This window comes from Didymosphaeria variabile (assembly GCF_027946475.1).
Source record: "Didymosphaeria variabile strain IMI 356815 chromosome Unknown scaffold_6, whole genome shotgun sequence".
NCBI lineage: Eukaryota > Fungi > Ascomycota > Dothideomycetes > Pleosporales > Didymosphaeriaceae > Didymosphaeria > Didymosphaeria variabile.
The window spans coordinates 2,205,195-2,227,434 of NW_026611625.1; the positions used below are offsets into that span (position 1 = coordinate 2,205,195).

Sequence of the window (22,240 nt, forward strand, 5' to 3'; positions counted from 1 at the left end):
GGGCGGCCGGACAGACACAGGGACTGCGTCGGTACACGGCCGGGGCGCCGAGGGAGGCAATGAGGCCCTGTGCAGCGCTTCGAGGGCCCAGAGCACGGTGAAGCAGAGCTGAAAGGCGGACGCGCCAGTGACCAGCGACGGCGTCTTTAGCGGCCGCATTGTCAAGCGCGCTTTGCTCTTTGGGCGCTTGGCCGTGGGCTGGCAATGACGTGGGGCAGCCCAGAAAGGAGGACTACTTGTGCCATTGCAGCCCTGTTTAATTGCGCCCGGGGCCTCAGATCGCGACCCTGCTCCTCCATACACACCCACATTCCCTCTCCTTCGCCCACGTCTCGACGGGCCAGCCTTGCGGAAGCAACATGGCTTTCGTGCACCTCTTTTCGCGTGTGAGTAAACAACAACGGACCCGCTGCGGCCAGACACGCTGACGGCCCGCTTAGGACGAAGGCGTCGCAGGGTCCAACCGCGATGAACCACAGGACAACTCGCTGTCCGGCTTGGTGTCGACCCTCGTGCCGACGGCCATATCCGCTCTCGTCTTCGTCACCCTCTTCTTGATCTTCCGCCGCCATTTCCGCAGGCTCTATGCCCCGCGCACCTACATCGACAGCCTGGGCGACCAGCGCAAGACGCCCGCCCCGGGCAATGGCCTGTTTGCCTGGATCGCCGACTTCCGCCGCATCAAGGACGAATACATCCTCGACCACCAATCCATCGACGGCTACCTGTTCGTACGCTTCTTCAAGGTGCTCATCGTCCTGTGCTTCCTGGGGTGCGTCGTCACGTGGCCTATTTTGTTTCCCATCAACGCGACGGGCGGTGCGGGGAAGAAGCAGCTCAACCTGCTCTCCATGAGCAATGTTGCCAACGTGAACCGCTACTATGCTCATGCCCTGGTGTCCTTTGTCTTCCTGGGCCTGGTCATGCTTATCATCGCCCGCGAGTCCTTCTTCGTCGTCAACTTGCGCCAGGCCTACCGACGTTCTCCCTGGGGCGCCAGTCGCTTGTCCTCCAAGACCATCCTCTTCACAAACGTCCCCAAGAACATCACTCAGGCCACCTTGTTCGAGCTCTTCCCCGGCGTCAAGCATGCATGGGTCGCTTCCAACTGCAAGGAGCTGCAGGAGCTGATCGATGACCGAGATAAGACTGCCTTGAAGCTCGAGGCTGGCGAAATCCAGCTCTCCCGCGATGCCAACCAGAACCGCATCAAGACGGACAAGGGAAAGAAGGCGTACAAGGCCGGAGAAGGCATCGACCACTTCTGCAACCCCAAGGACCGCCCTACCCACCGCCTCAAGTTCCTCGTCGGAAAGAAGGTCGATACCATCACCTACGGACGTCAGCACTTGGCCGAGCTCATTCCTAAGATCGAGGCCGAGCAGGACAAGCACTGGCAAGGTAAGGCTGATCTGGTTGGTGCTGTCTTCTTGGAATTCGACACCCAGCGGTCGGCTCAGGATGCCTGGCTGTTGATGCAGAAGCGGAAGACCAAGCCCAACTCGAAGATGTCTGCCCGCCAACTCGGTGTTCTCCCCCAGGAAGTCGTTTGGAACAACTTGCGCATCGGCACTGCCGAGCACTGGATCAGATGGATCGCTGCAACAGCCTTTGTCTCCGTTGGCATCATATTCTTTGCCATACCCGTCGCTGTCGTCGGTATTATCTCTAACATCAATTACCTAACCCAAACCTTCACCTGGCTGGAATGGATCAACAGTATCCCAACTGTCATCCTTGGTGTTGTGACCGGTCTACTCCCCGTCGTTATGCTTGCAGTCTTGATGGCACTTGTGCCTATCATTTGCCGACGTAAGTTGCGTGAAAGTATTCCACTTGTATTGCTCCAAGCTAATGTGTGTAGTCATGGCCAAACTTGCTGGCTGGGTTACTCTTAGCCAAGTCGAATTGCAGACCCAGTCCTGGTACTTTGCCTTCCAGGTCATTCAGGTCTTCTTGGTTACCACATGTGCCAGTGCCGCCACTGCCGTCATCCAACAAGTTCGCGACGACCCTGGCAAAGTCCTCACATTGTTGTCCGAAAATCTGCCTAAGGCGTCCAACTTTTACATTAGCTATTTCATTCTGTTCGGTCTGTCGTCTGCAGCCGGTACGCTGCTCAATATTGGCGGTTTCATCGGCGTGGTACTCCTTGGCCGCATCCTTCCCGGCAAGACTCCCCGCAAGATCTGGCAGAAGCTCGTCAACCTCTCTGCGCCCGCGTGGGGTTCCGAATTTCCCAAATGGACTAATTTGGGCGTCATCGCACTTACATATAGTGGCATTGCTCCTCTCGTCCTAGGCTTCGCGACCGTTGGCTTCTCCCTCATCTACATTGCCTTCCGTTACAACTTCCTCTATTGCTACGAGACCAACATTGACACCCAAGGTGGTGCCTACCAGCGTGCCCTCCGCCAGCTCATCACTGGCGTATATCTCTCCGAAGGCTGCCTGATCGGCCTCTTCGCCATTGCAACAGGAAACAACAAGGCCGCCGCGGGTCCCCTCGCAATCGAATGCCTCCTCCTTGCCCTCACCATCATCGGCCATCTCTGCCTCCGCACCGCGCTTGTCCACCACGAAGCCCGCGTCGCCTACACCGACCCCACGCCCGCGACCACCGAGCTCGAGCACGGCCTCGCTCACACCGCCACCCCCGAGAAGAACACCGCAGCTGCAGACTCTTCATCCCCCAACGTCGCTCCCAAGCCGACCAAAATCCCTGGCTTCCTCCAGAAGATCATCAACCCTGAGCGCAACTCTACCCCCGTGCTTTCCTCCAAGCTCGACCAATTCTACCACCAGCCACAGGAGCCCCTACCCGTTGAGATCGCCAAGCGCGCATACTTCAACCCGGCCGTGACCTCGCCCACACCTATTCTGTGGATCGTGCACGACGACATGGGTATCTCGGCGCGCGAGGTGAGGGATACGAAGAAAGAGGTTTCCGGGCTGGAAATCACGGATGATCAAGCCTACTTCAATGAGAAGAATAAGGTTGAGTGGAGAGGCCGGGACGAGGGGAAGGCGAGGGAGGCGCCGGTTTGGGAGGAACGTATCATCTATTAGTCCATAGATGATCCTTTCGAACTTTCTAGAGGCGGATTGGGAAAATTGAAGAAGAAAGTCTGGAGGGTGAGGAAGTGGGGCGGTTTGCCGGAGTGAGGAGGGGTGGAAGTGGGAGTTATATACCATGATGACGATTGATTTAATACTGAGTATTTCTTTGAATGAGCGATGGATGCGTAGGTTGGATCTGGATGTATTGGGGCGAAGGAGAAATATATACCCTTATTGCAGCGTAGCGTAGCATCGCGGAGAATCTGAAGTAGTTTTGAAGTGGATATTGTCTTGCAATAACACGTGCAACATCGTCCTTGTCCTTTGCTCACTATGGCTGGTGCTGCCTGCGCCGGCGATATCATAAGCAAGAGATGTTACGCGTCGCTTGGTGATGTATACCTTCTAGGCCATTTCTTTCCTTCTGCGAAGCCTCGAGCTACGCAGGGCTTGAGTCGAATATGTGAATTAAGGGGTTGATTGGTGTTTGACCAGTGCCTAGTAACTCACTGGCTTTAGAAGCTTAAAGTAAGATACGCTCCGCGAGTATGGCGGACGAAGTGTGCGGGTGATTCGTGTGCTAGGGTTAGGTTACGAAGTAGACTGTATGGCGGGTGTGTTGAAAATGCGAGTCCATTGACTGCACCTTAGCCCAGCGTCGAGGCGAGTCAGAGATGTGCGACAGAGCATGGTCCGTAGTAACTTCCAAGGCGAGGTAATTCAGGTTTTAGTAGGATGTTGATCCTGGACGAATGCCATAGGTATGCTTTCGTGAAATGCGTCTATGGTGAACTCGTGTGGGAAAGCAGGTAATCGTCCACAGGAATAGAATGTGCTCACACCGGGGTATGCATGTGCCTAAAGTAGTTAACAAATACATATTTTTAAGTGATGATAGGTATTTCTAGCATCTATTCATCGGATTAATATACTTAAATAGGTGAATTAAATTGATTATACCATAAAGAAATGTTCAATTAGGTACATGATTACGAAAATTCAATTTAAATACGTAAACTACGCTCATATTGTACTACAGGCTCCGAAAAATCCGCTAACTAGTGACTTGAAGGGTTATCCGCGGTTTGCCCCCCTCTCCCAGTCTGCACTCGAGTATCCCGACCATGTCTAGCAATCCTTTTGACAGTCGTACGTTGGTCCGATCGTCTTTACAGCACAAGCTGTGCTTCCACCAGGTTTCAACCTCAATATCTTGGACCTTCCTTCTCTGGCAAATTCTATCGTCGCCTTTGCCTCTTTGTCTTGGAGCCACTTGCCCTTGCATCAGGGATAAAAAAAGCAACGGCGTTCCCATGGGGCCAGTCGTGCCCGACGTCCCGGGCGTCTAACTCTTTGGTTATCTCCCCATCTGAAGTCTCCCAAAATGACTTGTACAACGATGTAAATCCCTTCCCTCGAACTGTGTGGTCAAACAGCTCTATTTCTTAGTACTTCATCGTAAAATGTCTGCAGCTTCTCTGTATGGGTGTCGTTCCCAATCCATTCCACTTGGTCGCTGATTGCTTTGAAGCAGGATCTCATCCAGCGAAATCTCGACCAGTGCAAGGGTAATGAAGTGGCTTTCGGCCGTAGTCGAACTATAACAGGATCACCGTTGAAGCTGATCTGTTGGATGTATCCAGGCTTAAGAGGTGTATTGTTGGACACGATAGAGATGTCGCTAACGTTATGCCCTAGCGGTTGTAGCGTGCGAAGCCAAAATCCGTGAACGATGTTTACAGGCGGTGTTTCCGATTAGATAACGAATAGAAGCAGCCTCTCATCACCGGGATCCTCCCTCCTAAAGCCCTGGTTCACATCCTTGAGAACTCGAACACGCATGTATGGTTTTTGCGCGAAGGTCTTCGAAATCGATATCGCGAATTTTCTGTCCGGTCTGCCTTCATATGTAAAATGGAGCAGAGCATCGAATATTCCCGGAGTCCATCGACATACTCGTTATTTATAGTTAACTCTCCTTTATTCTGAGTGAAGCCTGTGGATCCTGGGTTTGAATCGTATTCTTGTAGTTTCTGAAGGCTGAAAGAGACCAAGCGAATGTGCTGAAGAATTCTTTCAGATGCACAGTAGAATTTTGTGCAGAGGGGATCAAGCTCCACGCAAAAAGTGGCTCGTCTTTGCTCTTTAGGGCAAGAATTTGCTGAAGACGCAAGAAGGCTTTCTCCCTCTCACCGTATATCAACTGCATGTTAACTGCAAATAGCCCGAGAAGACTACAAGCTCGATCATCCACCCTTTTGAGACTCTATGCGCTGCCCGTGACATTCATTGCGCAACGGGGCAGGCCCACGGTTCAGCTCTGTTACCAAGTACATCTAAGGGCACCCCAATCTTCTCTGGCAGACTATTGAGCAACTCGAGCTTTGCCCCCACAAACTCCCAATTTTGGTTGCAGATTGATACCTAGGTACGGCCGCGGGAGCGATTAATTGCTGGAGGGTCCAGCAACGATCGTGGTTTTCCATTCGCTGTACTCCAGTGGAACGGTGGGAGCGTCTGCAAGATACACGACGCACAACGAGCTCATCCTATACCACATGTATATACTGTTGATAGGATCGGCTAGCTCACTCGAACTACACTTGTCGACGCAGCAGGTGTCGCACCACCCATAGCGATACCCCGACCGTAGGGCTATGTTGCAGAAATCTCTGATCTTAATATACCATTTCTTCAAGCTAAAGTCTTTTTGCGTTATCATGTCTTGGTAGGAGACCTGTTCTTCATCGTTTCCCCACATGAGCGGTTTATCTAGTAGGGATCCGACTTGATAGCTAGCACCTGGCAGGCATGCACCAGCTCGTTAACCTCCCCAGGCGAGTATATTACGGCGTAGTCTGCATGTCAATAAGAACGTTATATCTGCACCCAATAGGCGTTTCGTCCTACACCGGGAATCTTCCGTTGGGGAGCGGTAAGGCCCGTACCCAAATTCAGATCTGACCTCGCAACTGCCTCGCGCACGGCGACCATATACCCCTGCTTAAAGTAACGAGATAGATCCAGCTATCCGTGCTCTCGATCGATGCCCTGGACCTCACGCAGCCCCACCTCCGTGCCCTCATCGGACATCTCGTATACATCCTTGACTTCCTTCTCGTTAATTAGAATAAACTTCAGCTTCCGAAATTGCTCTTTCACCACCTAAAAGAAGTCAGTGATCTCCCAGGCCTTTCCCTCGGCCCGCCATTCTGCTTCATCTTCTTCAAAGTAATCATACGGGTCGTCCCTGGTCATCCTTCTGAAAGATCTGTCAGCAACCTCGCCTTCGCATTCTATTCGGTAGATGACACCCAATTCCGTGTTAAGCAGGAATCTGCCAAAGTCATCCTGAGTCGAAGTGAGACGAACTACGCGGGCTGGTCTATTATTAGGATATGGAACTTCTTCCATAGCTAGCTACTTTGATGTCCTCCATACTACCTTTGCCTTCGTTGACAGAACTGACTTCGGCATTCCAATTGGCAAAAAGGCCCAAGGGAGTGGCTTGGGCGTCTTGGTCTCCCCATTCGGTAATGAGGTAGGGCAGACTGCGCATTAAGGCTACTACTTCTTCGGTCTTTACGAGTTCCTATAAAGCGCCTAACGTGATGTCGGGCCAGCCTCCTCCAGGGGGCTGTATATTGTGTTATGTAAGAGTTCCTCTGCAACCCTTCTATGGTTTTAATTTACACATTGAAATTATTTGTTGAATACTATCATATTTTCCATATAATTAGTTGATTGTTATTAAATAGCTTACTATAGTTATAGTAGAAGACAAAACAGTAATAAACTAATAAATCAAGGGTTCTAAAGAGAGCAAGGTGATAACATAGTAAATTTATCAAATTAAATCGAGAGAAACTCAAATAAATGTTTAGAGACACCTTCCTAAGGAAGCGGTAGTATTTCTGGACGGCGTTGATGCACGCTTCGTAAGAATTATTTACTTTATCGAGCATCGGCATTTTGTCGTATTAGCAAGAAACTGTCGGCGTGCGAAAGTCAAAATCCAGTGGTCTAACGGGAATGAATGGGGTTGCTTCCATACAAAAACACCGAATTGAGCTAGATCATATACCATAACAGACATCCTTTGCTCTATAGAGTCTGCAAAAGTTCTTTGGCACTAAAGACAACTGTCTGCGACGAGAATATCGTCTTCGCATATCATGAGGAAACAGCGGCGAGCATTCACGTTAGTGATGTTTTCGGGAAGGCAACCGCGTCGTCATTGCTCGACACCATCAGGTCTTTTGACGCTTCTAGTAGGAGAGTTGCGCTGTTGTGCGGAAGCGGGCGTTCACCAAACCCCCCCTCCCCAGTATTTTCATCGGTAGCGCAGAAGACCCAGTGAGTACTCAGAGAGCTGCTTCTGCCGTAAGCTAAGGAAGGTGGAATGAGGCTAGGAGATTGGACTATGTGGGTCGTGTGGAAAACTGCCAGACTGTGGCAGATTGCCGGAAGCAACGGCACGGCCACTAGATCTTCGTACAACAACTCCAGTACGTGTCACAGCTACATGCCTTAACTGTTCCAGGACAGTCAAGCTCTGTTGAACTCTGCGGATCTTCTCTGCTGCTGTACTGCTGCACAAGCGTGCAGAATGTCGATATATTACTGTCGCCGTTGAAGAGGGATGCCCGGAACTCGCCAAAAGGTGCGGCATATTAGGTGCGGATTTCACAAAGACAACCCCAAAAAGACCTCTGCTCCACCTTCAGAGGAGAGGACTATGTGTGTTGCTTGGCAGGCAATGCACACAACGATCCATAGCCCGACGTGCCCAAGGCCGGGCTTGACGGCACTTGTGCAACGCATCTTACCGTCGCACGTGACGATTGTAATAAGCGGGCAAAGAAGTACGGCGTGGGGGAAGTCGATTTGGATAAGTGGAACAAAGAGAAGACATGGGCGCAGACAGAACACAAAGAAAGAGAAAGGTTACAATAACACTTGTGTTTCTAATCATGGCAACGATATCAACAAGACAGGTGGAGCTCCGGCAGTCTTCCAGCGGATAGGATACGGTGTGTCTTTCTATCTTGACCGCCAATGCTTATGGTTGAATGCAAATGAGTCAAACACGGATGGGAGTTACACTCACGTTGATTGGACATTCGCGGGGATATACTCGAGCACTTGGAAAATTTCCATCAAGGACGAACATGATCAGTGTGCTGACTTCAGAACATTGAAGAGTGGCAAGAGAATTGTGTCATTCGGAGGTTGGACATACTCTACCGAGGCAGCGGCATGTAAATTAATCTGATCTGCAATCGTCAACAACTGAGAAACATTCGCGGCCGATCTGCGCAATTTGTGAACGATGAAGGGCTTGATGGGATCGACATCGATTGGGAGTATCCTGGAGCGCCGGATAATTTCGTGGGTGATCAACCGATCGACCAGAAGTCCGATGGCCTCAACTATCTCAAGTTCTTTACCGGTGTGAAGAGCAAATTGGGCCCCAACAAGTCTGTGTCTATTGCAGCACCGGCGCCATACTGGTACCCGAAAGCTTTTCCGATCGACCCGATCGCCAAAGTGATCGATTATATCATGTATATGACATGACTCACGACCTTTATGGACAGTGGGACTATGGAAAACCAAATGGTTTCGAAATGTGGGATTCGTAGTGCATCCGTAGTCATGTTGACTTAACCGAAACACGCAATGCGCTTTTTATGATCACCAAGCCTGGTGTTCCTAGCAACGGAATTTTCGTAGGCGAAGCAAGTTACGGTGGGTCCTTCCATATGACCAAAGATGGTTGTTGGGGACCACTGTGTGAGTTCACTGGCTTTATAACCAACTCGGACGCAGCGCCATGGCGTTGTACAAAGGAAGGCGGTTATCTGGAGTATGCAGAGCTGATGCAGCTCATGAAGAACGGCGATGGTCAGCAGATGTATAACATTGGTTTAGACTCTGATATCGTGCTCTATGAGGGCGATTACATCAGCTATATGGCTCCAGATACCAAGCACCGGCGTCGCGAGGATTGGAAGGGACTCGATCTTGCTGAAACCATTGATTGAGTCGTTGGTTCACAATCTTTCAGCTCTATTGCACAGCGGGCTGGATGCGCAAGGCCAGCTGGTATGTTAGCTTCCGAGAACAGAGAACCGCAAAGCCGGACAAATGTGGAAGGGAACATGCTTCAATCTAGAAACCTCTCCGATGCAGCCTTTGTGAAGAGTGTGAACGGCGGGCCTGCAAACAAGAAACGAACGCACGTCGATGGAGACGGTGTGAAACGGACGTTTGCCACTATTGACTTCAATTGGTGACGTGAATTTACGATTGGATCGTGGGGACACGCGTCGAATCCACTTAGAAACGATGGGTTGGAGGCGAATACGTGCTGGCCGAAAATCGTTGTCAAAGACGATCCTGGATTCTGTCTTCTGACATACGTTATACTACGTTCCTTAGTATAGGGGCATGACTCGCCGCTTCAACTACGAGGAGGGTTTGATTGGTGACTAGGGTATGGTGTAGTTGTTGGTAAGTACGTCAACATATGGAACAACATCTTATCCACCGTCAGAGGCTGCTTCTACTCAACAAAAAGGTCTAGAGGGCGGCAGCGCATACTCTCATGCAAGTCCTCTTTGTGTCACCACTGTCTTGATAACAACCCTTCTAATTACAATTCCATTGTGAAGGAGCGCAACCGCGGTAGAAAGCAATGCTCGATGCTCTTGTTGTATTTCGTACAATATATAGGATTTACAGGCCCTCCTCTTCCTACGTGGTATCTTACAGACTGATCTCGCCCCTCCAGGTGCCCTCAGTCAATCCTAATGTCTCAATGCAGTGTTGCCACCTTGGTCCTCCCCGCTCTTTTCTCCTCAAATACTGCAACAGCTTCTGTCGCCTGTGCACCAACAACCTCAGATTCCTCTTGTTGTGCTTGTCGCCCTTGCCTCTTGTCTGGAGGAAGTCTGCCAAGGTCTTGATCTTCGCCGTTAAGATAGCGATCTGAACCTCGGACGACCCGGTATCAGCACCGATACGCTTCGCCATTTCCTTTTCGTTCGTGTCCGGGCGGACAGGGTGCGGTCCCTTGTCGTTGACAGCGTGTAGCGGCGGCGCGCGGGGCGGGAGGATCACATCGGTGTTATGACGGCCAAAGGTGCTGACGCATCGCGCAATATTGACACGCATCCTGTCCTTTGAGCTGGAGTTCTCGAGGGCAGTGATACGCTTGATGGCCTCGGTAGCACGTTCGTGATCGTTGATGCGCTGGGTTTCAATTTGTTCCTTAGATAGCACAGGCACTGCTTCCGGGGACTGTCTGCCATAAATGATTCCAAGCGGGCCTGCAGGACTTGTTGTCGCCTGAGGTCTCATCTCGTCCAATGGCACCGCAATCTTCCTGCTGCTCTCCAACTGGGCTTCCACAGACTCCGGATCAAACGCATAGTTGAGATGCCTCTTGCCTTGAGGCATGTTCGTTCCGTCCTCCGTTTGGAGGGGCAAGGCTGAGGCGAAGGACTCGACAAAAGGCGTGCTATTTCCGCGGACCGGATCACCTAGTGATGCTACCCGGGCAGCGTCTAGATCTGCACGGCGTGAAAGGTTGGCAGCTTTCTTTCTGTTCTTTTGCGCGACAATGTATGGATCATGGCTCTGATGCTTCTTGTTCGGCGCGGCGGTTGCGGAGAAGGGGCGGAGAGGAAGCCTGAATTGTGTCGCACTGACGGGTGCTACATGAAAATCAGTGGAGCTTTTGGCAATGCAAAAGAGAGCATTACCCTTTGATGCCCGGAGGCACGTCGCGATGGGTATTCGCGGCGGCATTATGTTGATCGCATGCTCTCCGCTGCCGTTCGATCGTTGCTCCTGCCAAAACTTGCCCGGAAGCGAAGATCCTCCGGCGCCGCTCACCTTGCCTGACTAGGCTAGGCCGCCCACTCGAATATCCTCCACCACATCGCGAACTTACGAATTTCTTCAGTCACGTCTAAATCTCAGAACAACACATCGACAGCAGCCGCTTCGACCGCCAAACCTTCAAGATGGCTCCCCTCCAACCTTCCCGCCATCTTCAACCCGACGTCGCAGGATATCGAGCAGCTGCTTGCCGCCCAGGCGCATCTCGGTTCCAAGAACCTCCAGGTGCACATGGAGCCATACCTATGGAAGACGCGCCCTGACGGTATCAATGTCATCAACATTGGCAAGACTTGGGAGAAGATCGTGCTCGCTGCTCGCATCATCGTCGCCATTGACAACCCTGCCGATGGTACGTAGCTCGACCTTTTGAGAACTTCGCAATGCCCCGCTCGAGTAGCAGAAATTCTCAAAGTGCGAATTGAGGACTGATACCTAACTACGACCAGTCTGCGTTATATCTGCCCGTCCCTACGGCCAGCGTGCCGTCCTTAAGTTCGCTGCCCACACTGGTGCTGTCGCCATTGCCGGTCGTTTCACCCCCGGTAACTTCACCAACTACATCACCCGCTCTTTCCGCGAGCCGCGCTTGATCATTGTCACCGACCCCCGTACTGATGCTCAGGCTATCAAGGAGGCTTCCTACGTCAACATTCCCGTCATTGTACGTTCGGACCGCTCCAAGAAGCGCTCAACATGGATGCTAACTTTCGCAGGCCCTCTGCGACACTGACTCCCCCCACCGAGTACGTCGATGTTGCCATCCCCACCAACAACAAGGGCCGTCACTCCATCGGTCTCGTCTGGTGGATGCTCGCCCGTGAGGTCCTCCGCCTCCGCGGCACCCTCGCCAACCGCGAGACTGAGTGGGATATCATGACCGACTTGTACTTCTACCGCGACCCTGAGGCCGAGGAGAACAAGGACTCCGCCGGCGTTGAGGAGGCCAAGGTCCCCGGCGCTGACGAGGTCGGCACTGGCCCTGTCGAGGCTGGCTTCACCAGCGAGTGGGAGGTCTCCGGTGCCACCGCCGGCGCTGCTTTCACCTCGCAGGCTGCTGCCCCGGCTGGCGCTAGCTGGGATGCTGATGCCTCTGACTGGGCTGCCACCACCGGCGCTGCTCAGACTGGCAACGAGGGTTGGGGTGCTGAGGCTCCCGCCGCGGAGGGCGCCACCACCAACTGGTAGCTGCACTTCTGTGCACCTCCTACCGTCTCTCCTCCCATACCCCCTTCTATCTTAATAGATACCTCGATATTGTCGTTTCGGAGTAGGAGCACGGGTGGGAAAATGTAACGGATGTCATGGATCTAACAACACCAAGAAGTTTTCAATCAAAAACATCACAAATATATGGAGACGAGCGAGGATTGCCGGAAGTACATCGTTGCCTTGCACTTATGAGGGAAAGATACTCGGACTCTACGCTTTGGGGAACGAGGGAAAGCCCTGTGCTGGTAGATCGGGTTGTTCTTGAGCTGGCGCCCCTTCCTGGAATACCATGTCTTTTCATCCATGTCGTGCCCATTATGCTGTCTTGTTTGTACATGCGCGCGTGACTGTGAAGACGTGAACAAGACTATTTGTATACAAGGGCAACTCTACGATGGGGTATTCTAAACATGGTTCCGCGTCACCAATCAGTACAAGGAAGCTGTTGCTACTACTCCTCTTCGCTCTCCTCACTGCTATCTCCACCAGCAAGTCCCTCCATCATCTCTTTCAGCAGTGGATCCTCTTCTTCCTCTTCCGCGTCCGCGTCCGCTCCCAGCGGAACGCCACCGCCAGGAGCGGTCTGCTGCTGCACCGGGCTTCCTAGATTTATCGACTCTACGTCCCTATCCTCCTCCACGCCCTGCATGACATCATCCTCAGCATCTTCCTCTTCATCATCACTCCTTGCCCCACCCCCAAGATCCCCGAAGTCGATGACCCCATCGTCCACTTGATGTCTTGTACGCGACTTATGCGGCGTAAAAGTAGGCGGGTCCGGCGAGCCTTGAACACTGCTCGCAGCGCTGGCGAGCGATATCGGGCCGCCTGCAGGTGAATTGATATAGCCTTGGCCGATGCTCTGGCCTAGGCCAAGCGAAGCCAACGCACCGGTGCGGGATTGCGATGACTGTGACTCTTCGATACCCACATCTTCCATTTCTTCGTCTTCGTCTGATTCGGGCGAGGCATGACGGTGAGGAGGGGAAGGGGAAGGATGTGCTGGAGGGGAAGAGGCGTTGTCCGGTTCGCCTTCTGCGTCGGCGTCGGACTCGTCTGATGAATGAACGATCTCCGCGGATTTGATCTTTGATGATGATGGCGCAGCCGTTTTTCGCGTAGGCTTGTTATCGGTTGCACGGCGCTCCAAGCGTACCGCTGGCGGAGGTGCTGACTTCTTTGGCGGAACCTTCTTCTGTGCTCTGCTCTCTGGCTCTGGTGACTTCCGCTTTTTGAGCTTGGGCGCCACTTGTGGTGTTGCTTTAGGTTTCGAAGAGGCAGCTGCGGGCTTGCGCGCTGTGACTTGGGGTGTATTCATCGCGGAGCCTGTGCCTGTGCGAGAGTCTGGCGAAGACGCAAACGCGTATTCTGAATCATTGCCGGTCTTGTTATCTGCGTTCATGAAATGGCGGAAGTCGAACGGGTTGTTGAAGTCTGGGTCGCCGTCGCCGTTATCGTCGTTGTCTCCGCCGAAGAGGTCGTCTGCCGCCGCCTCGTCCGGCGCATCGTCTTTTTGCTTGCGGGGGTATATCTTGGAGTGCGTGGATGAGATGTCTGAGCCGTTCTTGGAGGCTATGTTGAACGTGTACGTCGAGGCGAGTGGCTCTAGGGTTGCCTTCTGCGTATTCGAGTCGAACAGCAGGATGTATGACTTCTTCGGCACCGTCTTCTGTCCAGTAAACACGAAGACATCCTTGTTATCGCCCGCTTTGTCGTCTTCGATTGCAAGCCTATAGTTGCTCGCAGACGTGGAGATCAGAGTGGTTCTTCGCTTGGACGTCGTCTGGGCGGGCTTGTGATTGTCTGGAGATGGTTGGGTCAGCAAGGCATCCGTCGCAAGGGATATCAGACGAGAGGAAGGCAAGGACATGGGACAAGTGTTACATTTCACGCTGGTGTAATCTCCCACCTCGCCGTCTGCGATCGCGTCGCTGATATGCAGTGTAAAGTGGGCTTTCCTGTGAGGATCGACACGGCCCTCGACCATGGGGGACGCCATGTTCGCTGTGCCCTCCTATACTGTAGTGGGCCAAGGGATGAAGGCGCTTCGGTAATGTTCTGAAAAAAGGAGCTATGTGCCAAACGCGAGACGGGTGCGTTTGGGCATTGACATTGTGGATTGAAGACTGTTGGTGAGGGTCGCCGATCTAGGCGTTGCCATTCGTGGGTCGCCGCCGCCTCCCGCGGACGGAATGACAGCCGTCCCCGCAACGCGCTATTCTTAGCCAGCCCTTGGCCGTGCCTGCACATTGTTCCTTCGACCCTGATGGTTGAACGACTCTTTCATTTCTCGCACTTTGATGGTGCTCATCAAAGAGTTTCGCCACGACTGGACCTTGATGATGTGAGATGCTGGCGCAGGAGGTCCTAAGCTTCAGTTTCAGCGTGATCGGCCAGCACCTCATGCCATTAGCGAAAGATTCACACAACTTACCTGATAGCTACTCGTACTGCAACCTCGTAACTTCCGCAAGACTTAGAATACGAACAGTAAACAGCGCTTTGCATTGACTGAGTATGGTCAAGATCCTAAATGTGGTACTACAAACGAGCCGCCATCAACTTACCTCCTCGCGACCAGTGCACGCCTGCTTCAGCTACTGACTGCAGCCATGAACCGGCTCCGATCACCAGGACCATCAGCATTTCATCTCCCCGAGACGTCGACTACACTGGCTTCGGTGTTCCAGCTTATTCATCGCCTTATGTAGCTTAGTCCCGGCCTTTTACATCCACTTCTTTACCAACTCCGTCCAGCAACACCACTCATGAGTATATCCGACTTAGCAATCGTCTGAAATGCAATAGCTCTGGCGTTTCATTATGGCTGATCAATAGTGCTTAAGGCTTCGCTGTTGAAGCAGGGGCTTGACTGCACAAAATTGCTGATGCAGATCACGAAAAGTTAGTATATGAACAACAAGGTATCTTCATGCTGCCCCTTAGTTATCAGTCGTACACCTTGACCCTCGAACCTCTTTCTTTGCTTTTCCCTCCCTCGTCTAGTCACTTCCCCTTATCGCATCTTCATAGGCTTTCCGGAACATACTCACAATGCTTCGCGCAACCCTCTTCACCGCAACCTTCACGAGCCTTGTCTCCGCGCACACAGCCGCATGGGCCAAGGGCATGTACTGTAAAGGCGGACCTGACCCGAACCATGATGACCCAAATACCAACACGGCCGTCAACCCCCTCTGGGACCTCCCCAAAGATCAGTGGTGGTTCCAACACGACCGCGGCTGTGATCTCGCAGCTCCTCCCGCAGGCGAGTTTCTCGAGCTCCCGGCCAACGGCGAATTCACCGTCGAGCTGGCCCACAACCGCGGCCAGACCACGCTTACCGACAACGGCAACGGTGCTTCTAACTGGCCGGATGGCCAGGACCATCCCGATGACTGGAACTCCTGGGAGGGACCGGGAAGTGCGTGCCTCGAGGATGGCGCGATGCATACGTACAACGAGACGAATGCGGCAGGGACGGCGTGGGCAATCAGCTATGAGAGTGACATGACGAAAGTGACGATGGACAATTTGGTGGTGTTCAGCACGCTTCAGCATACACCGTGGAAGAGGCTGGCAACGTATCAGGTTCCGGATCTACCGGCGTGTCCTGAGGAGGGTTGCCACTGCGCGTGGCTCTGGGTACCTGACGGCTGCGGACAACCCAACATGTAAGGAGCCCTTGCTTTCCAATTCTCCTTTGACCTATGGTCATGATGTGGCACATGCTGATATCAAATAGGTACATGCAGCCGTACAAGTGCAAGGTCACGAACGCAAAATCCACAACACCTGTTGCGAAAGCCCAGGCGCCTGTGTACTGCGCCGACGACATATCGAAGTGTGTGAAGGGTGCTAAGCAGATGATTGCCTGGCACCAGCAGGATGGAAACAACATCGAGACGGCGGACGGTGTTAGCCCCGGGTACAATGAGAAGTGCGGGTGGAAGAACGGCGCACAAACAGATATTTTCGGGTAGGCCTGTGTCTGACAACTTCCAAAGGGCTTTCTGTGGTGTCCCAAATTCAGTGTCAACCCAGGCTAACGTTGTGTTATACATGGTGTTGGGAGTCGATAGATGAGGTTACTCAAACTGGCTAAATGTTTCTTGAGCCGAGCATCAAACGTAAATCGCAAGCCAGTCCGTATATCAGCAAATAGTATCTGAAACGCCATCGAATTACGGCTAAGCCTGCCTTTGACGAATGGCCCTCTCTGCGGGTTGCCATTGTTACTCCCACGCCAGGTACTGTGGCACCATCAGCCTCCCTGCGCAACATGGTGCATTCACCCGGCAAGGAGCAAGACGAAGTTGCCCTCTAGGGAGACTTGAACACTTGTGTATCGTTGTTTCGAAACGTGCAAGGAGATGACGGTACGGTAGTTCACAACATAAAACCTACCCGATTTCTCAACACGGGCTACCCATCACCGACTGTAGTCTTTCGCTCAAGCACAGTCTTGTTACCATGCGCCTTCTAACGCCCATCTTGGCCATGATCTCGGCCGTCGCCGCAACAGGTTCCAGCATCGTCGTCAACACGAGTCCAGACCTGTTCTACCTCTGGGTCGTTCCTGATGCGACGGGTGCTCCGATTGGGAACCGCATCACAGTGGTAGCAGGTACGTACCTCGATTTCAGACGATGAAGGCACATGCATGAAGTCTTGCTGATGGTTCACAGGTGGTGCCTGGGCCGAGCCTCTCCACGTCGGGCGCTTCGGCAACAGCAGCAGCACGACGGGGGTCGCGATCAAAATCTCCACAGACATCGAAGGCCTGTACAACAGCGCGCCTCTGCAGATCCTAGGCTACACTCTCGCGGGAGACAGGGTGTGGTACGTCTCCCCTTGACCTCTCGGTTATTCCCGGCTCTTGAGCTTCCTCTTTGGTTGTCTATGGCAATGCATGGCAAGGTATGGGTATTTGTGGGTGTTGACGGGCGATAGGTACAATCTCGATGCTGTCAACGGCGCGCCATTCAAGGGCCAGGATGTCAAGGTGACGAGTCAGGGTGCGGGGACTATCGAGTGGCCGAATGGGGAGGATGTTGGGGATGTGACGAGGGATAACGCTGCAGATAAGGATATAGTGCTCGTTGTCTCAGGGAAGGTGTGAAGAAACCTGGACGGCAGCGCGGATGCACGAGCAACGTGGCTCGAGCATGGTGCGTTAGTGGCGTGGACACGATAGAGGAGCTGCGTGGGGTGTGGGAGCAAGAGGTAGGATTGCATGTGGTGGACCTTGTACAAGGCTGCGGGTGTCGGAGGAAGGTCTGTCTGTGGTGTTCTCCGCCAACGATGCATCTCGTCAGTGCTGCAGACAGGGCGGAAGGGTCGGTAGTAGGGATGTCGGAGCAAGGTGGTGCGTGGGAGGAACGCATGTCGGATGCCGATGGCGTGGAGGGGTTGTATCGGAGCGCCGAGAATATCCAAAAGGACCCTTCAACGTGGATAGCAGAGGACCACTTTTCTCTTATCGTGAAGCGCGTCGAGACGGTGAAGTTGTCCATGATCCTTGCAAACGACGAGTCGCAGATCCATCGCTACCGATGCCCAGCGCCATGGGTACAGGTAGGACCCTGAGGAGGCCCATTCACTCTGGGACCCCGTGAACGACCCCAGAATCCACCCGCAGCAGCTCTGCATCTCGAACATTCTGGACATGCATCTTCCGTCGTCATAGGGTGCATGAACCGTCGTGTCTCGCTCCAGACGATCCGAGTGTGGACACCTGCCTCTTGCGGAGCCAGGTCGCGAGGGCACTCACGGTAGCGACCACGCTGGGCCGTTGCGCGTTAGGCCGAGCGCGTTGAGACGGGCCGGGGCATTTCGCCAGAAGACGGGGTCCGTGCCCGCCCACTTTCAGCACAGCACAGCACACGACCCGTTGCTGCCATGCGACCTTCACGTTCCCCCTCGTCCTCGGCGTCGTGGAGGGCACCATGGCGGCGACGACACGCACAACGGGACCAGCGCGCTGGCGGATCGAGACGTCCAGACGCCGTCCGAAGCGTGCCACGATGCGCAGACGTTGTGCGAGATTAGACGTGCCGTACGTTGGGTTCGTGATAGTGTAGCCTCAGGTCTGGGCTGAGGCCGATTACCGTGATTGTACAAAAGTGCGGCAAAAAGCGCGTCGCCTCCCTATCTCGTCGCTACACGGTTGCAGGCTTTAGCGCACACGACAAGGACCCGCCCTCACCACGAGGAGAAATGCGGGCGTGATTGCGCGATAGCAGATGCCTGACGCGTTGCTCTGCAGCTTCAGCCCCAGCCCAAGTGCCCAAATCCTCCGGCGGCGACGTCGAGTGTGTGCCCTCTGCTGATGTTCGCCCGTGGGACGGCGCGCTGCTGCTGTGTAACACGGCGAGGGCATTCGGGAGTCTGGACGCACATAAGACGTCTTGATATCACACTGTAGCCGCCACGCTTCAGGCAGACATACCTACCTCAGGCCGCTTGCTGACATGCACTGGACCGAGAGGCGGGGAACCGCCTTTCCGCATCGCCCTAGGCGTGCATCTGCAGCGCCAATTCGAAAAGTCGCGGTTGTGGGCTGACGACCACCCCCTGGACCGTCCTGGAGCCCCGGTTCAATTCACATGAGCGGCTCCCGTGTGTCCTCGGGCACAGGCATGCTGGAACCCTTCGCGACTGCCGCCGCTAATTGGTCACTTGGCGCTAAGATACCGCGAAGCCGGAGCATGCCCTCTTTCACTGCCATGCCGCTCGCCACTACCAACGCCTCCGGGGCGGACGGTGCTACAGGGTGCCTTGTACGGCTCACATGGCCAGCACTGACCCTTAACACTACTGCTGTCCCTCGTGCTGTCATTCCACCTTCACCCCACAACCCGACATGAGCACCACTTCACGCCAGCGACGAGGAACACCAGCTCGCCCCATCGCGGATAGCGCGCGCCGAAACATCGAGACGTGACCATGACAGCGCGAACGCTGAACAATGTGGTCAATGATCAGACTGTTGCACTCAATGCTTTGATCTACGGCTACGGTGGCCATTCGCTCGTTACCCCGCAGTATGCCCTGCAACAGATATGGTGGACCGAGGAAAGAATCGACGAGAAGGTGGATGAGGACTATGTGAATTCAAGATTGCAGCCCAAGGAAAGAGAATGGCTCAGCAGACCTGTGGGCTTTGGCGATCTCACAGACGACACCTACCTAGAATGGATCCTGGAAAAGGCCCGCCGGTTGTTCCTTATACTAGTCGAGATCGGCGAGGCGGATCGCATATTCGCTGTCGTCGAAAAGAGCTGGGATGACGACGACCTCCCCCTGTCCATGGAAGATATCGAACAGCTCGCCTTGACCAACAGACGCGACGATCAAGCCAATGTTCGCTTCTATCAGACCCAGTTCTCCTTCTTACTGCGAGTGCTCGGTCCAGGCGTACACGTCGATTATGCGTCCAACGAGCAGATACCCTTGGAGTTCGTCATGGGACTGCCCCCCGCCGTTGCCCTCCAGCCATGGTCGCGAGTGCATTTACCCAAGAAGCCCCACGAAGTGTACGTCAGGAGAAAATTTGCATTGGGTAACGCAGAGTCTACATTTGCATTCGAAGAAGACTACATCATGGACGTCGAAAGCGCGCAGATGGTTGAGCATGAACATATTGCCCCGGTTTGGGCATCCTACACCTCAAAAGGGTTCGGTTATACTTTGACCAACTTCGTAGGTCAACATACACTCAAGACTTTCATCGACCACCGAGAACCCCCACAATATAAAAGGCTTGCCAAACCGGAGCGAAGACAGCTGGTTCTCAATTGGATGCTTTGTCTTTCGGATGCCGTCGCAACGCTACACCGCAATGGCTATTGCCATTCTGCTATTCGCCCCTCGAATATCATCATAGACGAGCACAACAAGATAGCATTTAGCGATATCGCAAGTTTATCCACCTTCACAAGAGACAAGAAGCCGGATCCAATGGACGCGTACATATATGGGGCAGCAGAGACACAGAATGCGGCCGCTTCGATCGAACCCGATGCCGTAGCCCCTCCGCCTATCGTTGGTACGCGGCGAAAACCCTCCATTGCAAGCAAGAGCTCATCGGGCTCATCAAATAGTAGCGGTTCGCGCCAGAAGTTGACAAAGTCCCCAACGAATGAGTTCTCCGGTTTCAACTTTGGCTTCAGAAGGATGTCCAAGCAACCTGTACAACAGCGTCAGAGGTCGCGCGTCCATGAAACTGAGCAGGCAGACGTGTTTTCGCTTGGTTGCGTTTTCGTTGAGATGGTAACGTTCATGCTCAAAAAGAAGCCTAATGACTTTGTCAAACACAGGTCAACCAAGCAGAAAGAGAAGGTGAACAACGGGGGCAAGAATTCGCGGACAGATTCATCGTATCATGCCAATATGGACAAGATCGAGTCGTGGATGAGGATCCTAGAAGACTCAGCGTCAGCAAATGAACACGAGGAGTTTGTAGCAATACCGCACATTCTAATACTTGTCCGGACCATGCTGAGCAGGAATGCGCACATGCGCCCAAGCGCGAGAGCGGTCCACTCACAACTTACGGACATCCTGCTTGAGTACACTACCATGCCCGACATACACTGTGGTGCGCATAAGCATGAAACCCGTCCTGCGGCATCCTCAAGGTCGGTCTCAGATGGAGGGTGGACAAATTCTAATCGCGCTTCGTCGATCTCTGGCTCCTCTATCTCATCAGCGTCTTCGGACGCTGATACCATTCGAGAGTCGACGTCCTCTTCACGCATGTCTTCTATACTCAACTCTTACTCCGAACGGTCAACGCTTTCGGGAATTTCAGAGGTTGATGACGACGAGACGTGGACATCGTTTTCCAAGAAGCCGGTACCATCGCCAGTCAACACAGCATCACCTGTCAGTGCAAGATTCGAGGCATCACCGCTGCCATCACCCGTCGATACGAGATATGAGACATCACCGCCCCTTTCGCCTCTTTCACCCGTCTCGCCTCGATCTTTCAAAACACCAATCACACCGGACTCAGACCGATCTCCGAGCCCATCAAGTGCAGTGGTGCAGCCAAGTCGATGGAAGCCGCGTTTGCTGCTTCCTTAGCGTCGTGCTGTTGGTATATGGGGTAGCTTACATTTGAATCCTGGTGGGCGGTGTAGTCTAGGTTATACTCCAAAGGGTATGCCATCCGCTACCTGGATCCGACGAGCGGCCCGTCAGCGGAGCTAGACATCGAAACCCGGACGGAAGAGGGCGCAGAATGACTCGCGGAAGTCTAAAGGCTGTTTGTTCCGAAACTTGCGATCAACTAGAAGAGCAAGGTTCCATTCAATGCGCAGAGCTTCGTTGTTCAAGCTCTACGGCATGCGAACGAGTAACACCGCGGGAGAGGTCAAACGACAGGCACAGGGTTAAGACACCTATGCGGAGAAGTTTCGAAGAGTTCTGTAGCACGACGCACAAGCTCGCGCATTTTTGTGCTGTACTCCTCAAGGGCGTACTACAGCATTGCCAACTTCACGATTGCGGTTGTAGCTGGAGGGAATATGGAATGACGTACGATAATTAATGTACCTTCTGATCTACAGACCATGGCCTAAGCTTCTTTCCTGATGTAGAAGGTGCCGGGGTGAAGAGCTGACGCACGTGACTGAAGCGAGCCTCGTTCTGTCCTAGAGTTCTGCGGGGTCTCCATGGCTGCATCCGGATGTCTACTCAAGCCCTCACGTTCCTGCTTCCACGCAGCGTCATCCCCAGCCATCCGCCCGCCTGTCGTTCCTGGCTGGTCCGCTCGCGAGTTCCTGCATCTTTCGGCGCGCCTGATCTTGCCAGCGCACACGTCACCAATGTACAGCGTGCCATTGCAGGGGCGCATTCAATCAGCTCGAAGCTCTTGGAGACACGGCAGAGCCACTGACTGCTGCCGGGGGAAAATCGCTGATCTAATCGGCACATAATCCTGCCTTTACTGTGCCGTTTGCTTGTGTTAAGCAATGACAAAAAGGTTGTCCCTCGGAGTGAGGTGCGCGCGCCACGACATATATGCTCAGTGGGGTGTCCAGGGTATAACACT

The 22,240-nt window shown here is 53.5% G+C and overlaps 8 protein-coding genes across 8 annotated transcripts; 5 read left to right on the forward strand and 3 right to left on the reverse strand.

The window, feature by feature from the left end:
- Positions 1 to 359: 359 nt before the first annotated feature.
- Positions 360 to 3,069, forward strand: PHM7 (phosphate metabolism protein 7; the record flags this gene model as incomplete). Its single annotated transcript, XM_056217370.1, has 3 exons — positions 360 to 386; positions 441 to 1,812; positions 1,865 to 3,069. The coding sequence occupies 3 exons, from the start codon at positions 360 to 362 to the stop codon at positions 3,067 to 3,069; spliced, it is 2,604 nt and encodes an 867-aa protein (XP_056068926.1).
- Positions 3,070 to 6,225: 3,156 nt separating this feature from the next.
- On the reverse strand, positions 6,226 to 6,619 carry N0V89_008618 (uncharacterized protein; the record flags this gene model as incomplete). Its single annotated transcript, XM_056217371.1, has 2 exons — positions 6,226 to 6,440; positions 6,505 to 6,619. 2 exons carry the CDS (start codon positions 6,617 to 6,619, stop codon positions 6,226 to 6,228), a joined length of 330 nt encoding a protein of 109 aa, XP_056068927.1.
- Positions 6,620 to 9,831: 3,212 nt separating this feature from the next.
- On the reverse strand, positions 9,832 to 10,875 carry N0V89_008619 (uncharacterized protein; the record flags this gene model as incomplete). Its single annotated transcript, XM_056217372.1, has 1 exon — positions 9,832 to 10,875. The coding sequence occupies one exon, from the start codon at positions 10,873 to 10,875 to the stop codon at positions 9,832 to 9,834; it is 1,044 nt and encodes a 347-aa protein (XP_056068928.1).
- Positions 10,876 to 11,199: 324 nt separating this feature from the next.
- On the forward strand, positions 11,200 to 12,156 carry RPS0 (structural constituent of ribosome; the record flags this gene model as incomplete). The annotated part of the gene is made up of 3 exons (XM_056217373.1): positions 11,200 to 11,320; positions 11,418 to 11,632; positions 11,716 to 12,156. 3 exons carry the CDS (start codon positions 11,200 to 11,202, stop codon positions 12,154 to 12,156), a joined length of 777 nt encoding a protein of 258 aa, XP_056068929.1.
- A 475-nt stretch (positions 12,157 to 12,631) lies between these two features.
- On the reverse strand, positions 12,632 to 14,179 carry N0V89_008621 (uncharacterized protein; the record flags this gene model as incomplete). Its single annotated transcript, XM_056217374.1, has 1 exon — positions 12,632 to 14,179. One exon carries the CDS (start codon positions 14,177 to 14,179, stop codon positions 12,632 to 12,634), a length of 1,548 nt encoding a protein of 515 aa, XP_056068930.1.
- A 1,055-nt stretch (positions 14,180 to 15,234) lies between these two features.
- N0V89_008622 (uncharacterized protein) lies at positions 15,235 to 16,163 on the forward strand (the record flags this gene model as incomplete). Its single annotated transcript, XM_056217375.1, has 2 exons — positions 15,235 to 15,854; positions 15,926 to 16,163. 2 exons carry the CDS (start codon positions 15,235 to 15,237, stop codon positions 16,161 to 16,163), a joined length of 858 nt encoding a protein of 285 aa, XP_056068931.1.
- A 517-nt stretch (positions 16,164 to 16,680) lies between these two features.
- On the forward strand, positions 16,681 to 17,302 carry N0V89_008623 (uncharacterized protein; the record flags this gene model as incomplete). The annotated part of the gene is made up of 3 exons (XM_056217376.1): positions 16,681 to 16,807; positions 16,869 to 17,022; positions 17,134 to 17,302. The coding sequence occupies 3 exons, from the start codon at positions 16,681 to 16,683 to the stop codon at positions 17,300 to 17,302; spliced, it is 450 nt and encodes a 149-aa protein (XP_056068932.1).
- Positions 17,303 to 19,128: 1,826 nt separating this feature from the next.
- Positions 19,129 to 21,270, forward strand: N0V89_008624 (uncharacterized protein; the record flags this gene model as incomplete). The annotated part of the gene is made up of 1 exon (XM_056217377.1): positions 19,129 to 21,270. One exon carries the CDS (start codon positions 19,129 to 19,131, stop codon positions 21,268 to 21,270), a length of 2,142 nt encoding a protein of 713 aa, XP_056068933.1.
- Between the last annotated feature and the right edge of the window lie 970 nt (positions 21,271 to 22,240).